Below are 14,730 nucleotides of genomic sequence, written 5' to 3'. Positions count from 1 at the left end.
CCCCACTCCTTCGCCCGTTTCCCCCTCGGTCCCCCCGTCAGCCCTCGTTTCCCGCGCACTTTTTCCCCTATCTCCCTTTTCTCGCACCGCCGCGAACACGAGTCCCGATTCCTGCAGCCGCGACCGAGCGAGCCGCGCTCCGCAGCTCCGCAGCCCCGCGCCGTTCCCGGGAGGAGCCCCGCGGCTCTCGGACCCCCGACCCCCGCGCAGCGGCCGGGACACGTCGGGCGCAGCTCGGAGCTCCCGCCCGACTCGGGGCAGCCCGCGGCTCTGTCCGACGCCGCGGCCGCCCGCGCCCGGCCCCGCTGGCTCCCCGGCGCTCTCACCGGAGCAGTTCCAGCCGGTGGGCGTCTGGCAGTCGCTCAGGGAGGTAGGGAAGGCCGCCAGCTTGTCGGGGCGGGCGAGCAGCAGCAGCGCGGCGGGCAGCAGCAGCCAGCAGCAGCAGTCGCACAGCGTCCAGCCGCCGCACTGCCGGGGCGCGGAGGGCTCCCAGGGCACCATGACTCCCTCCCTCAACTCTCCGCCGAGCCCCCGGGGCGCCGGGGACCGCTGGGCATCCCGGGGCCCCGGCCGGCGGCGGCGCGGCTCAGCGAGCGGCGAGCGGCGGAGCCCGGCGGGGCGGCGCGGGGCTGCGGGGGGCGGCGGCGGGGCGGGGAGCGGCTGCCATAGGGGCCGGGCGGCGGGGAGCGGGGGTTGGGCGCGGAGGGGCCGCCGCCGCGCAGCCGCCGCCGCCGCCGCCTGCCCCGCTCTGCCGCCCGCATCCCTCTGCGCGGGGGAAGCAGCGGGTCCCGGCCCGCCGCGTCACGTGCCGCCGCCGCCGCGCCCCCATTGGCCGAGCGGCGAGCGGGGAGCGGCGGGCGGGGCGGCGGAGCCCCGAGGCGGCGCCCGGGGCAGGGTCGGGGGGGGAGCGGGAGCGCGCCTCGCGCGCCCGCGTGCGCGCGCGCGCCCGCCCGCCGGTCTTGCCGTCGCCGGGGGCGGCCGCGGGGCGCGGGATGCGGGACGGCCGCGCAGAGCGGGGACGGAAGCGGAGCGATGGGGAGCGCGGGGGGTGCTCGGCCGGGCCGCGGCGGCACGCCCCGCTGGAAAACTGCACCATCACGGCGGCGGGCACACCTCGGGGCGCGGCGGGCGGCGAGCGGGGCGTCTCAACGTCCCGTCGGCCGTCCCGCGCCCCGCGGTGCCGGCGGCTCGCGAGGAAGCACTCGTTAGACCTTACGGGGAACGAATCCCCATCGGACCACTCTGCGCAGACGGCAGCGGAGCCCGCAGCGCACCGCACCTCCGCCCCGACCGAAGTGCTGCGGCTGGGACGGGGCTGCAGCTGTGCGTCCAGCGCTGCTCTAGGTGTGCGTACAGCGGTGCTAAAGGTGTGCGCACGGTGCTGCTATACGTGTGTGCAGAACCGCTGTGTGTGTGCACACGGCAGTGCTGTCGGTGCGTACAGCAGTGCTGCTGCTCGGCATCCCAACAGCAGCTCCGCACGCTGTGACAGGGAGCGTTCCGGCTTGGCAGAATTCCCATCTATTCCAAAGGCGCCGCAGAATTCCTGCATCCCCGTCCCGTCCTGTACAGCCACACCTGCTCCCCGTTAGGCCACCTGCAGCTGCCTGCATCGGCCCCTCTGCGTGTCCGTACTCCAAAAGCCTTTGCTACACTGAAGCGCACATCGGTCTGCGTGCTCCTGCATGTGCTGCAGTGCTGCTGAAGATGCACGCACGCCCCTGAGCCTCCCGTTTCCTACCAACTGACCAAGCCTTAAGAAGCACCTCGCACGCACGGAATACTCCTTTTTACTGCCTGCTAGCGGCTGGACGGAATCTGCTCCTTCATCTTCCGCGGTTTCACAGAAATCTGCCAGTTGATTTTTTTTTTGTCTTTCCCTTCAGCACTTTATTTCACTTTTTTTTTTTTTTTTTTTGCCATGTCATTATTCCCTTTACTATCGTATTCTATTTCCCTCTCACCTTCCCCTTTTGTATTTAACTTGCTGATTCTTTCTCACATCCATCATCTGTTGCTCACCAAAGCTCTCTCTGCCTTGTGCATGAAGACCTCCATCCCAGCCGGGTGTGTGCCGTCTCCCTGCCTGGCCCTTGTTTATAGACCAGTTTACCCAGCCTAAGAAGGCAGCGAGACTATCAGGTCCTTCCTCTCCTGCCACCACAGCTGCCACACAAGGAGCACCGTTAAGCACAGCAGCAGCCCAGCTGCAGCCCGCCTTCTCCCCAGAGTGCCGTATAGCACGGCGCTGCCCGGCTCCCTCGCACACAGCTCTGACTTACATTTGCCCTGCTTTATTTCCAGCCGCTCAGACAACAGGCTCTGTCTGCTGAGACAAAGGAGCCCCTCTATTTTTGTGCTTGTTTGCTGACTTTGGAAAATGGGAGCTCCACCAGAGGTCCTGTCATTGTCACAGCGCCGAGCTTGAACTGCAGACCTGGCCCTGCCTGAAGGGCAGCCTGTTTAGGGCACGGTGCTAGGGGTTTTGCTGTGACTAACTGCTATTTTCCTCGAAAAGATTTTCCTTGTTGATATAAAGGCTTTACTCGTAAAACATTTTAATGATAAAAATACATCTGCCAGACCCACGAGCCCCATTTCTCCATCACCCTCTCCAGCAATTTCTCCTGAATTAAAGAGACTGCAACTCAATTACCTTTCGCAGCCCCAAATCAGGCATCCCTTTACCCTTCTAATCCGGTGCTGCACACACAATCACTTGGTCATGTGTTATTCCCAGCTGTGCCCCAGTGCTGTGATTAGCTGATGCCTGGTGCTCCCATCACATCTCCCCACCACACAGAAACTACTCCTCGTAAGCCATGCAGCCCATTTGCTGCCAAGCAGGCAGCTTACTGCTAGCATGATGGACAGGTTGCAGCTACCATGGCCTCCAAGATATGTCGGGGTCATGGCATCTGTGCCCTGGCTCCCTGTTCTCCAACTCAGAACTAAGTGCCACAGAGCAACAGCCGTCGGTGTGGTTCCTTCTAGCTCCAAACACGTGTCTCCAGTGCAAGATAGTGAGTATGTAACAAGGGCAAATGACACCCTGAGTGTTAAACGTATTACCCTTGGAGCTGTTTTGGGACCTGTGCAGCTTTTAGTTGCCTTTACCACAGAAAATGGGCAGATGAAAGGCCTCAGAGGCAGCACTGATACAGCGTCATCCAACACACGTCGTCACACCAGACGTACAGTGCTTGCGGGACATGGCTCCCAGATGGAAAGCAGCTGGTTGAGATGTTTCAAGTGCCCTGAAGGGCAGGGAGATCTGTGCCAGCCTGCAGCGTGCTCCTCCAGCCCCTCGTGGTCTGGGCCCGGACCAGGCTGCGCCCACTGCCAGTCCCACGTCGCACATCTGCAAGCTCTGCCTTCTGTTGCTGTGCTTGGCAGGGAGACGACGTGTTACTGACGAGTTATGTAACCTCAGTTATTCACACTTGCATTGCATCTTGGCTGTGCTGCTCCTGGAAGCCTGCAGTCTCCCAGAAGTTTCCCAGAACTTGGGAGCAGCCAACTGGTGCAGAAGAGTGTAGCAAAACCTCCTCGGCAGTACAAGCTATGGGTGTGCGAGACCTGTTCTCCTTACGCTCTGTCTACCCAAGGCTGTAAAGCCGAGCCCTTGTCTTTAAAGCACTGCATGTCTGAGGTCTCCCAAGGCCCTAGGACAGTACTTTCATCAAGAATATTAACAAAAAAGGCTTATTTTTACAATACAGCTTATGTTCGTCAACATTTTCTTCAGGTGCTAAGAGTACAGGACTTGGGTTCCATAGCAGCTAAGAATGAATCCCTCCAAGGGACATTCAAGTTAGCCTCTTCACCACTCACGCTGTGTTACCATATGTTTGTGAAACATGCAAATACAGAACTTAAAAAAATCCCCTCTGCACGGTTCTTGAGAGGATAAAAGGTACTCTGCATGAACAAACTACTGCAAGATACCTAGAAACAGTGAGAAAAATTTACTAAGTCAGAAAGAGAACTGACCAAGCAACATCCTAGCCAGCACCAACAAGAAGGGGACATAGGCATCACCTATTTTCATTGGCAGTCTTTCTCAGCAAAAGATGAGGCCTGATTCCATTACGCAGAAATCCCACCTGAAATGGCTTGGGGGCCCAATTCTCAGAAGAAGCAACCCAGAAGAAAAGGTGTGTGACGGATGTCACCTGCTCCAGCAGAGGAACAACAAAGGACGCACAACCTATATGGACTTACGTGTATGCAACGAGAGCTTTCCCCTCTTGGAAGAACATTTGTTTCAGGTCTGTGTATTTTCAGGTTTGGCTTGACCAAAAATTGGCAGACTTAGCCTTCACATGTGTTGCTGTCAGAATCTCAAGTAGATTTTTTGATCATCTATTTTTCACGTGTGCAGGAAAAGTGCACATGGGTGCACTCAGCCACGCAGTCGGTAAGGTACTCTACGCCTATATGCTATCTAACAGATTTTACACAGCTCTCCGCTAAATCCCATCTCTTAAAGTGAAGTCTACCAGTCTTGGATATCGCATGGATTTTTAATGCTCTGAGGGATCCTTTGGGTCTATAAACAAGAAGTAGATTACACTCATCTACATGCTGTCAAGACTGCTTTCCTCCCTACTTGTGAAAGAAACATGGCTCTCACACTTCACTTGATCTAGTGTGTAATCCAAGAACAATTCATGGCCAGCTATGAGAAAAGCGTGCTGTATTTTTCATTGTAATTAACCGCTTCAGAGGAAGACTCCTCATGTATAAAGATGAAGAGAGGTCTCAGCTTTCCTTGAAAGATGACTTGCCTTTCAGCAATGCGTCTCACACTTTGATTTTTGACTGAAACATTCCACTGCTTTGGTGACCTGTTATGCCAAAAAAGCTGTCTTGTGTTCTGCTTTACTTTTATCTCAGCGTTCTGGCACACGCCAAGAAAAAGAACAAAGTATCACAATGTGTACTGGAATAGCATTTCGTGCTGCTCCACAGATGAAATTGATGTCAGAAAAAATTGCACAAAGGGCATGGAAAATATGAATAAATGCTGAGGTCCTTTTACCTTCAGTTTTAAATAGAAGGATTGAAAGGCACAGATGATAAAGATTTATGCATCCATTTACAGTCCATTCTGGAGTTTTAACATTTCATGCAGCTTGTAGGAAGGAGTGTATTATTTATGTAAAGCCATAGTTATTCAGCAGTGTTTATTCCTGAAGAGCAACAGAACACCTTCAGGGGAGAAGAAGAAATTCATAACTCCGGTTGACTACCAGGGCTAACCAACTTAGCTCTCCTATTTTTCAACTGATTTACAAAGAGCCTTGCTCCTACGTGCACCTTTGTAGCACTGGACATTTTGCTACCAGCAGCAGACTTCACCCTTTTCTCTTTTTCCAGCTACCTTGCTTCACTGGAACTATAGAGGTTGGGTTTGATTTTTGCTGTTGTTGATTTGTTGTTGTGGCTTTTTTTCCTCCTAGCAGTGACTCAGACTGTCTAAATGACAAACAATCTGGAGACATACAGCAGAACTTTCAAACAACATTTCTCAGTCAACTGAGTTGTAGCTTCAGCTCCTGTGAAGATGGGTCTTGCAGAAGTTAAATTCAGCTCACCTTAACTGACTGTAGTGCATCCTCTTCCTACCTAGGTATGATTCCTTCCAACCACCAAGGAGAGTTAGTAGTTTAACCGAACAAATCCCAGGTCTTCTTCAATCCTGGCAGTGTTGCCAACAGAAGCACCTGAACTATGTGTCTATCTGCAGAGGTCTGAGAGCCAGATAGATGTATGAGCCATTCCTGCTTGCTTTTGGCAGATCCTAGGGGATGGGCAGACAGGACCGCTCAAGAGCTGAGCAGATCAGATCCAGTGGGAGAGGAATACTGTTACCTTCGAGATAGACATCACTTCTGAAGTCCCACAGAAGACACTACGCACTGTGATGATGAAAAACTTCACGTGGGTCCTCAGACACAGAGTAGGAGATCCAAGTAAGACCACGGTGGAGGTTTCCTTATAACCCTGCAGGCAGCTGGAAGCTATGTCTGCTCGGGACAAGGCTGGAACAAGGGATACTATCTGTATGTTTAATAGCTCCTGATAGATTGTCTTCCCATGAATTTCCCATGAACCGCACAGCCATATGGCATCCAGGAGGACCTGTGGCCACGAGCCTCGAGTCCTGCGTGAGAAGATACTCTCTTAAACCTGGCACCTGCTAGCATCATTTGATACTCCTATTTCATGCATTATGAAGCAGTAAACAACCTTTTCATATCCAGCACCTCGTGCCAGCCCATATCTGTAAGCCCTGTTCCATGTCTCTCCATGTACTGCTAAATCATTCTAACAGACAACAGCCTGACCGTGTGCTTGCCTTTTGCATATGGATGGAGATCTAGCATCAGCGTCCCTCCTTAGGAGAAGTGCCAACAGGCAATGTCTGACCGCTGCGTGCACTGCCAGTGAGCATCCCCTGCCACGATAACAGAGCACACGGTGTGGGTACCCAGAGACACTGTCATCTGTCACACGCAAGGCTTTTGGGAGCAAAGGGCACTTGTGTGCCCCAGGCAAGTGTCAAGAAATGAATGAACGTGGACTTCAGTTCAGCCACAACGGTATGGTACAGTGCCAAACTGACCAAGTGGCAGCGTGGTCCCTTGCACTAAGCAGTGAAAAGTTGATGGGCAGCCTTCAGCTGGCTGATAGCTGATGAGAGGGCGGAGGGGGAATTCCTGATTGCTCTTGGGAATTGGTATCAATGAGAATTAATACAAAAGAAAAGTCTTTATAGGTGGAAAATGCTAAGACTCCTGAAGGATTAGCCTAAGAAGGATTCTTACCAGGATCAGAAATCAATGTCCTGAGGAAATTTTTACACCTATACACTCATGCACAAAAATCCAAAATGTAGGCCTTATAAAACCTGATTCCATAGGTGAGAAGAAAAGGGCCCAGAGAGATGTAGTTCTGACAAAACGATCACTGGGAGCCATCACATGTATATTTAACTTTACTTTACAGTGAAACAAAACAGCAGTAACGGAGAAACATCGTTGAAACCAGAGAACATTTCACTTCTTATCATGTAATTAATTTTTTACTCAAAATGTCATTGCTTGAGTACGACAGAAACATTTCTTATGATCAGTCAGGCAAAAGTATTATTTAGAAATGATTTGAAAGCACACCAACTCAAAACAGTAAAAAATGCAAATGAAGGTGCTTTGCTACCTAAAACATTGATGCCAAGCAGTATAAATGGTAACTTCTTCAAAAAAAAAGACCGCTAAAGTACATCAAGTAGAGCTCTGTGATAATAAAGAGAACCTTGCTGCCTTAAATGGAAACCTTAATAGCTTCCATTTAAAGAAAGGGGCATTACAGCCCTAGATACCACTCCTACCTACTCAGAAAATGACAGCACAGTGATTTTTCTGAGGTCTGTGATGGACATAAACAGAAAGTATCCTGGGTGCTGACTGCCCAACCCGCGAAAATATAACTGCCTTTTGCATCACTGCTCTTGTGACAGCCGTGAAGTCACGCCTCCCTCTGTGCAGCCTCTCCACTGCTTTTCCCTCTGCTGAAGGTCTCTGTCTTTGCTGATCCTGCCCACTCCCAGCACTTGTCCCACGAGGTTCCGAGGGACATCACGCACCACGCTGTTCAATGGTTCCCAGCTTTCTTTTGCTTCATAAAATACGCTACAAGTTTGGAGCAAGGTAGCTACCATTATTAGTACTGATCACTGTGCAGGAGAAATACGGAATCACAGAATTGGAGGGGTTGGAAGGGACCTCTGGAAATCAAGTTCAACCCCCCTGCTAAAACAGGTTCCCTACAGTAGGTCACACAAGAAAGTGTTCAGTTGGGTCTTGAACAGGGATCAGCCCTATTCATGCTGGACAGTCTTTTTAATGGCTCCAGAACAAACCCCTGGTCAGCAGGGTGAGCTGTTACAGGATGCCATAGACTCATGTCTAAGGTCCTCTAAGAGCTCTACATGCTCATACATGAGGCTGGCTCCGATGTACCGCTGACCAACCACTCACATAAATGCCCAATAATTTGAATTTGTAGACTGGGGTTCTTTTTTTGTTTGTTTGTTTGCTTGTTTTTTGTTTGTTTTCTTTTAGCTTACCTAAGAGGCAAAAATCAGATCTAAAGCAATGGCAGTGAGGGACTGCTCCCATGGTCAGCATCAGCTATGATCCTACTGTGAGGTTGGACAGAGCAGGGAGGTATAAAGGTCTCAGAGCCCCCGTGCAGATGATTTATGAGGCTAGGCTGCTTCAAACAGTTCTTATTTATGTCACGGCAGGAAGATGTAAAATCTGCTGCATTCCAGCTCTGTAACTGAGGAGGGTTTGTGAATGTGTAATCCGTGGATAACAGATAAGGTGCCAGTAGATGGCTCTCAAGATATGAGGCCCATGGCTCATATAGGACTGAGACAACTTCTTGGCTGTTGAGTAATAGCTGCTTTTGCTGCATGGCAGGAAGTAAAAAAAAAAAAACACAAGGGAAGATGAGAAGACAGAGACGGCATGAAAAGGAGGCATTTTCTATCCAGACCTGCTCAAAAATATCAGAGCTCTAAGCTTCGCTATTTGTAATGCTTCGAGGCAAAAAATGCAAACCTTTTTCAGTACAGCATGATTGAAATTCCCCTTTAATTCTTTAAGTGAGATTTAGGGGCACTTCAAGCAGATTGGAAATGGCTGAGAGAATACTTTTACAGTACCCCTGTTTCTCTGCAAGAAGAATTGTTGCCAGCCCCAGCAGAGTAATGCAGTAAGTTACATTTTCTTAACTAAATAGCGGAGTGGTATCTAATTAGAGTTGATTTTTTTTTTTACGAACTAACACCCTTAAGGGGATGGGGTCCACAAGGGAAGCTCAGAGTTTGCAATTCTACAGAGGTTTAAAATGAATTTTTAGTACTGTGTGAGTAACATAGGTAATATGTAGTTACAATTTTTCATGAGGGGAAAGGAGAGGAGAGGGTGAGAATTTGTACAACATAGTTTTATTCAGACCACAGTGTACAAACTAGAAATTCTGCTTGAAAATGTATCCCATTTTTAAAATTAAATTTGTCTCTGTCTATGCTTCAAATGCTCGTTTTCCATGTAGCGTGTCCTGAGTCCTCCGCCGCCCCACTGAGATGTATTTTCCTGGTCAGCGACCCCAGTCTATATTTATTATACTCCTTCTGTTTCCTGGTTTCATGGCAGGGACAACTGGAGTGATTGCTGACTAAATAATTAGCCAAGGGAACTCTTTCTCTGTATGTATCTGTCCTCATTAGACTAGTGGGAAAACGTAACTTACTTTTGTAATCTCTTTCCCTATAGGTACCTGGCACTTTCTGGGAGCAAAGTAGGGAGAAAATGTAATTGCTAAAAGCTCGCACACTCATTATTAGACTAATGATACCTTTTCCTCTCAATCCTGCCTGATAAAGGGAGCTACAGAGCTGAAGGGATAGAGCTGCTGCTTGCCATTATAACAGAAAGGAGAAATGCAGGTTTCCAATATTCCCCGCCACCTCCACCCCCCCTCAAATAACACAGCATTACATAATAAAATAACGTGGTAAAATAATACAGTGACATTATTACACACAGCCCCAAGTCAAATAAGGATGAAGGCACAAGGCACACCCTGACGTTGCCCAGTATTAGGAATCCCTTGTCCCCTTACCCTTAATGTAGGACCTGGTTTTCTTCTGGGACACCTGCAGAGAGAGTCTGTTCTTGGGAGGGACAAGAGTTCTTAATTTCAGGCCCTGCTCACATGCACGTCTCTTTCCTTATGCCCTCCATATTCCACTCTCACCATGGACTGCAAAGGGAATTTAAGGAAGGTGACTGGGTTAGGTTGCTCAGGTAAGTTTGGTGTCCAGCCCGATTTGTCCAGCCTATTAAAAAACAAGGATGAACTTGAGCTGAGAAGTTGGGCTGAGCTGGGACCAAATTGCCTTATTTTGGTTTCTGCACTTCTGCTTTTTACAGAAGATGAAGGTCACTCACCCCATGATGCTTCTCAAACCTGCAGGGAACTCTGCCCTCAGGTTTAAGTGAGAACTGCTGAACTTAGAGTACATCAGTGTAAATTACCAGTACAACCCCGAACTACCACCTTTAGCATATGAACAGACGTACCATAAGCTTTGGGAATCGTGTGAAAAAGCTTCCATTCTTACACAAGATCCTAATTTCTATTTTTTCCCAACACTCCTCCTATGTGAGAATGGTATCAGCATTGGGAGAAAGTTGTATGATATCCCGGTTCCACTGAAATCAGTGTGAGGTAGTTGTTATTTTAGCTAGCTGGAATTTCCTTCATCAGCTTTTGTGACTAATATAGTCACTGCTTAATCTACATACTATTATCTCCTCATGGACTACGGGGAATCCAGCACCCATTTCTTTTTATGAAATCACTAGAAACTATGGAAGCAAAGTTCACCTTGAGGCATCGAAGACAAAGTGGTTCTTCTGCAAATATGGGATATCTATTGAATTCACAGCTCTCCCTCCAGACTTCTTCAGGTTTTGGTGAGGGGTAGTGGGAATTTTTGAACAGAAATTCAATAGAATGGAAATGCAGAGCTTCACTCATCATGCTTCTAATTTTATGAATCTATGCCCTGATTCAATCTGCCATTCCGAACATCTGGTGCGTCTTGAAAAGAAGATTCTTTCACATGGAGTCTCGTTCCTGATTTCCTCAGCTATTATTTATTATACCGGTTGGGCTTTAGAAGGGATTGCTGAACCAGTGTGGATAATCTAAAAAATAAACTTAATCTAAAACTAATGCAAACTGCACAGCATAGGAGATTTAGAAAAGCCTACTTAACAGTCAAGCAAAACCCTTTCATTTATCTTGGTACTTCCGAATCTAGCTCTGAACAGATACTGGACCACAAGTCAAAAATTAAAACAGTGCTTCCCGAGTGACCAGAAGGCAGAGATTCTGCACACAAACCTGCTTGCAGAAGATGGCCAGAGCAACACCGAGGGGTCAGAGCGTTTAGAACCCTGGGCATTGTCCAGCGCCTGCTCCACTCAGTCTTCTGACCCTCTCCTTGTCAGCATGCCGCAGTTACAGAGCTGCACGGTGGCATCGGGAAGTTCCAAGCCTTTGTTTTGAGAGCAGTGTCTATTAACCACACTTAACCCCGAAGCGTCTTTTTTAATTTAAATAGTGGTTGCCTTAATGGCTTACTGCCTGAAATGCGTTCTTTGATGCTGAGGCATAAAGCTCTCCAACTGTGCGCAATCCCATGCAAGGCGCCTGTTAACGCTACCTGGTGGCACAAACTGTGTTTGGGATGAAGGGAAGGTGATTAGCACCTCCTAAACTCAGTCCAAACAGGAAGCTAAAACAAGCCGGGGTGGGTGTGAACATACATACAAAATGCTTTAGTGTCATGTGTCTTCAGAGTAGAGATAAGGATTGCTTCAGAAAAGAGGAAGAAAGTGATCGTTCTGGGGGGGGGCAAGACTTATGTCAAGCAAATATTGTTTGAATACAGTAATTTGTTTGTTTGCTTGCTTTTTTTAGGGCTAACCTTTGCAAACAGTTCGCTCTCCGCTAGCAGTGCATTGCTTTGCAATAATAAGAGGCCCTTCTGGGTCAGGCCGGGCTCCCAGCCCCGAGCAGCAGCGGCCCAGGACTTTGGGATGTGCATGAGGCTGCACAGGAGAGATGGAGGCAGGGGCATTGCTTATCAGAACGGCCCCTGCTGAAGCAGACGCTCTTCTGCGTCCTGTAAGGGGTCTGTTCGGTAAAGAACATCAGACAACGAAGAAGAGACTTCTGGAAAACGTATAAAATGAAAGCAAAATTACAGCGCTGCTGTAGAAAGTGACAAAGCATGAAGATACATCAGCATTAAGTAAATAGCTAGCTTGGGGTTTTCAATTGCAATTACCACACGCACGCTCTGCTTCTAATACCTAGGAGACCCATAGCGCATTACAGAATTTTGTTAATTACTAAGTAAGTGAAGAAAGAGAGGAAAAAAATACTGCGTCCGAAATATATATTGTGTATTGATTTAGCGAATTGTAATTTAGGTTTAATAATTTATCATTCCTCTTAACAGGCTGGGCAGCATTTTATAAAAAGTAATGAAGCCTTAGGAAAACAGAGGAAATCACTATAGCCTCTGATACTTGATCTCTGCTGAGAAATGGGAAGGAGTGGTTTGTCTTCCCCTCGCCCTATTTACAAAATGTGCAGCTTGGCAAAGAGTAGATTAGCAAGATTACAGACTTTCTTTGGTGTTATTTATCATGCAACAGTGGACAAAATAGTAACTGGTGTTCGATGTTAAGAGAGTCTTCGCAGGTAATACCCACAGGAAGTAATCACAGCAGCACTCAAAACGATCACAATCATTGTCCCATCAATTTGAGCAGTTCAAACCAGCAGAAGTTGCTTGGCTCATAGAATGATAATGAGATCATCTCGCTGTTGCTGGAAAAGCAGAGCCTCTGGAGCACATGCTTCCGCCAGTTCAGAGCAAGGACCATTGGCTCACGTGTTACCAGAGGAATAAGCACACGAAAACTACCTTGTAATAAGAAATTACTTAACCCTGTTGCAGCACATACACACATCTGCAGTCTTAGGCTCTTTTCAATGTATGCGTCCTTTTATGCTAAGTAATTTCTGGGAAAAAAGCTTCATAACCTTCAAGCAAACACTATGCGCAATGTTCCTACACGTGCTTTGTTTGTAAACACATTAATTGTTTTCAGTTAGTGCTCACTTTCAGTGCTTGTAACTGCTGACATGACAGGTGCCACACATAGCTTCGTGGTGCAATGAGGAGGTCGGTCCTCAGCCTTGTTTCTGGTGGAAACAGGGCTTATGGGATCCTGCTGATGATGAGCACACAACTCTTTCCTCCCTCCTCTGTTGTGTATTCCATTGGCTGCTTTCAACCAAACTTGAGAAGGACAGATTTCTCAATGTTAAATCTAATTCAATTTCATTGAAGTAGATAAATAGGAAAGGACAGAGCCCCAGAAGGGCTCTGAACCAAGCTCATTTTTCACAGGCACCAAAAGACCTTAAGAGGAGGGCCTCAAATGATCCAAACCATGGGCAAAAACCATGTGAAACCACAATCCTTGCAGACGCCATTAGGTACACATCTACCACTGATCTTTATAGAGCCTCTTGTACACAGAAAGGCCTCAAAATCCGAGACATGACTGGTATCTCCTGAATCCAGGAAGCACTACAAGACTGCTCCAAACTCGATCACCAGTTAAATAACAGTGAAGGCTAAAGGTGCTCCAGCCCACCAGCTGCCCTGCTCTTCAGGCATGTCCCAAGTCATCAGGAAGCCATGGAAGAGGTTTGCTTGGGTGAACTTCACACATCTCGCATTGTGCTTCAATACCCCACATGTTGAATGGGTAGATTAAAGGTTAGGGAACTGTCCTAAAAACTTGAGGAGAGAGAGCGTTTCTCCAACTCACACTTCTGGGTGACCATAGCATCGTTGTACAAACCCTCATCCATAAAATGAGGATGACAGCACTGGCCCGCATAAAGAAACGTGCTACAGACTGTAAGGTACCCGAACAGCGTGGGAGTAGAATGAGGTCACCTCAAAGACAGAGACGAAGTAGCTGCTAACATCCCAGGCCAGCCCACACACTTCCAGAGGCAGCCTGTGCGTCAGAGAACCAGGGCTGTTTGCCTACAGTTTGATTCAGGTCCCCTGTTAATTACCGTGGGCCACGCACAGGTATGTTTCATTTAAGACTTGCTCATTATACATTTAACTTCTCAAATTTAAAAATTTGAACTGGTCCACAAACGAAAGCATCACAAGTAGGAAAATATATATGTGTGGTTATCACCTATTAACAGCCATAGACGTAGGGCATTGCATCTAATCCATTAATCCCCAACAGCTGGAGAAAAGTCATTACTTGCAGACAAGCACAGATCTCCTTAAGTCCGGACGTCCCTTTATAGCTGTACTCACTTTTTATATACTATGTCTACAGAGATGGGATGCAACAGTAACAGTGAGGTAGCTTCTCTGATCAGGAACATACATAGGTCACATACAGGAAGGCTGCTCCAATAGTAACGCCTCCTATTTTATTCCTTTGGCCACGATGTCAGAGGTGGATGTTGGTGGTATGGCAGTAGAGGCTGAGGCATCCCATCAGTATTCCGTTACATTTGGTTGCCATGTGACAGACGGCAGCAGAGGGACAGTCTGACAAAACAACATCTGACATGGAAATGTGGATGAAGCAAAGGTGTGTCATTGAATTCCTCCAAGTGGAAAAAATGACACCCACTGACATTCACTGATGCTTGCTGAACATTTACAGAGACCAAACAGTGGATGTGAGCACACTGAGGGCCGGGTGGTGCATTTCAGCAGTGGCAACAGTGACATGAAAGACAAGACACGTTCCAGATGGCCATGAACAGCTGTCACACCACAAAATGAAGAACATCTTGATCAGCTCATCCACACAAATTGGCTAATGGTGGTGACTCCGTTTGCACTATCAAAATAGGGTTATTTTGATCTTTGTATCTGCTGTAAGTTCCATGCAAATAAATAGGAGGCATTACTTTCGGAGCAATCTACATATATCCTCAAATGTATAGTGTGTAGCTCTTTTTCCCCCTCCCAGTTTATTGATATTTTTAAAGCTCAACTTTTATTAATTGGTGAAGTTT

The 14,730-nt window shown here is 48.2% G+C and overlaps 1 protein-coding gene across 2 annotated transcripts in view; it reads right to left on the bottom strand.

Moving 5' to 3' along the window:
• The window catches only part of TMEFF2 (transmembrane protein with EGF like and two follistatin like domains 2), a 108,123-nt gene extending 107,354 nt beyond the window's left edge, over window positions 1-769 (bottom strand). The window contains exon 1 of one of the 2 annotated variants that reach the window (XM_085228840.1): window positions 327-769. In XM_085228840.1, the coding sequence (XP_085084966.1) occupies window positions 327-501 (175 nt within the window). In that variant the 5' untranslated portion in view covers window positions 502-769. The remainder of the gene's footprint in view (window positions 1-326) is intronic. The other variant, XM_085228841.1, reaches the window with a different exon arrangement.
• Window positions 770-14,730: the final 13,961 nt, after the last annotated feature.

Source organism: Meleagris gallopavo, chromosome 7 (assembly GCF_905368555.1).
Source record: "Meleagris gallopavo chromosome 7, MGAL_WU_HG_1.1, whole genome shotgun sequence".
NCBI classification, from domain to species: Eukaryota; Metazoa; Chordata; class Aves; order Galliformes; family Phasianidae; genus Meleagris; species Meleagris gallopavo.
This window is presented reverse-complemented; position numbering and strand designations above follow the sequence as displayed.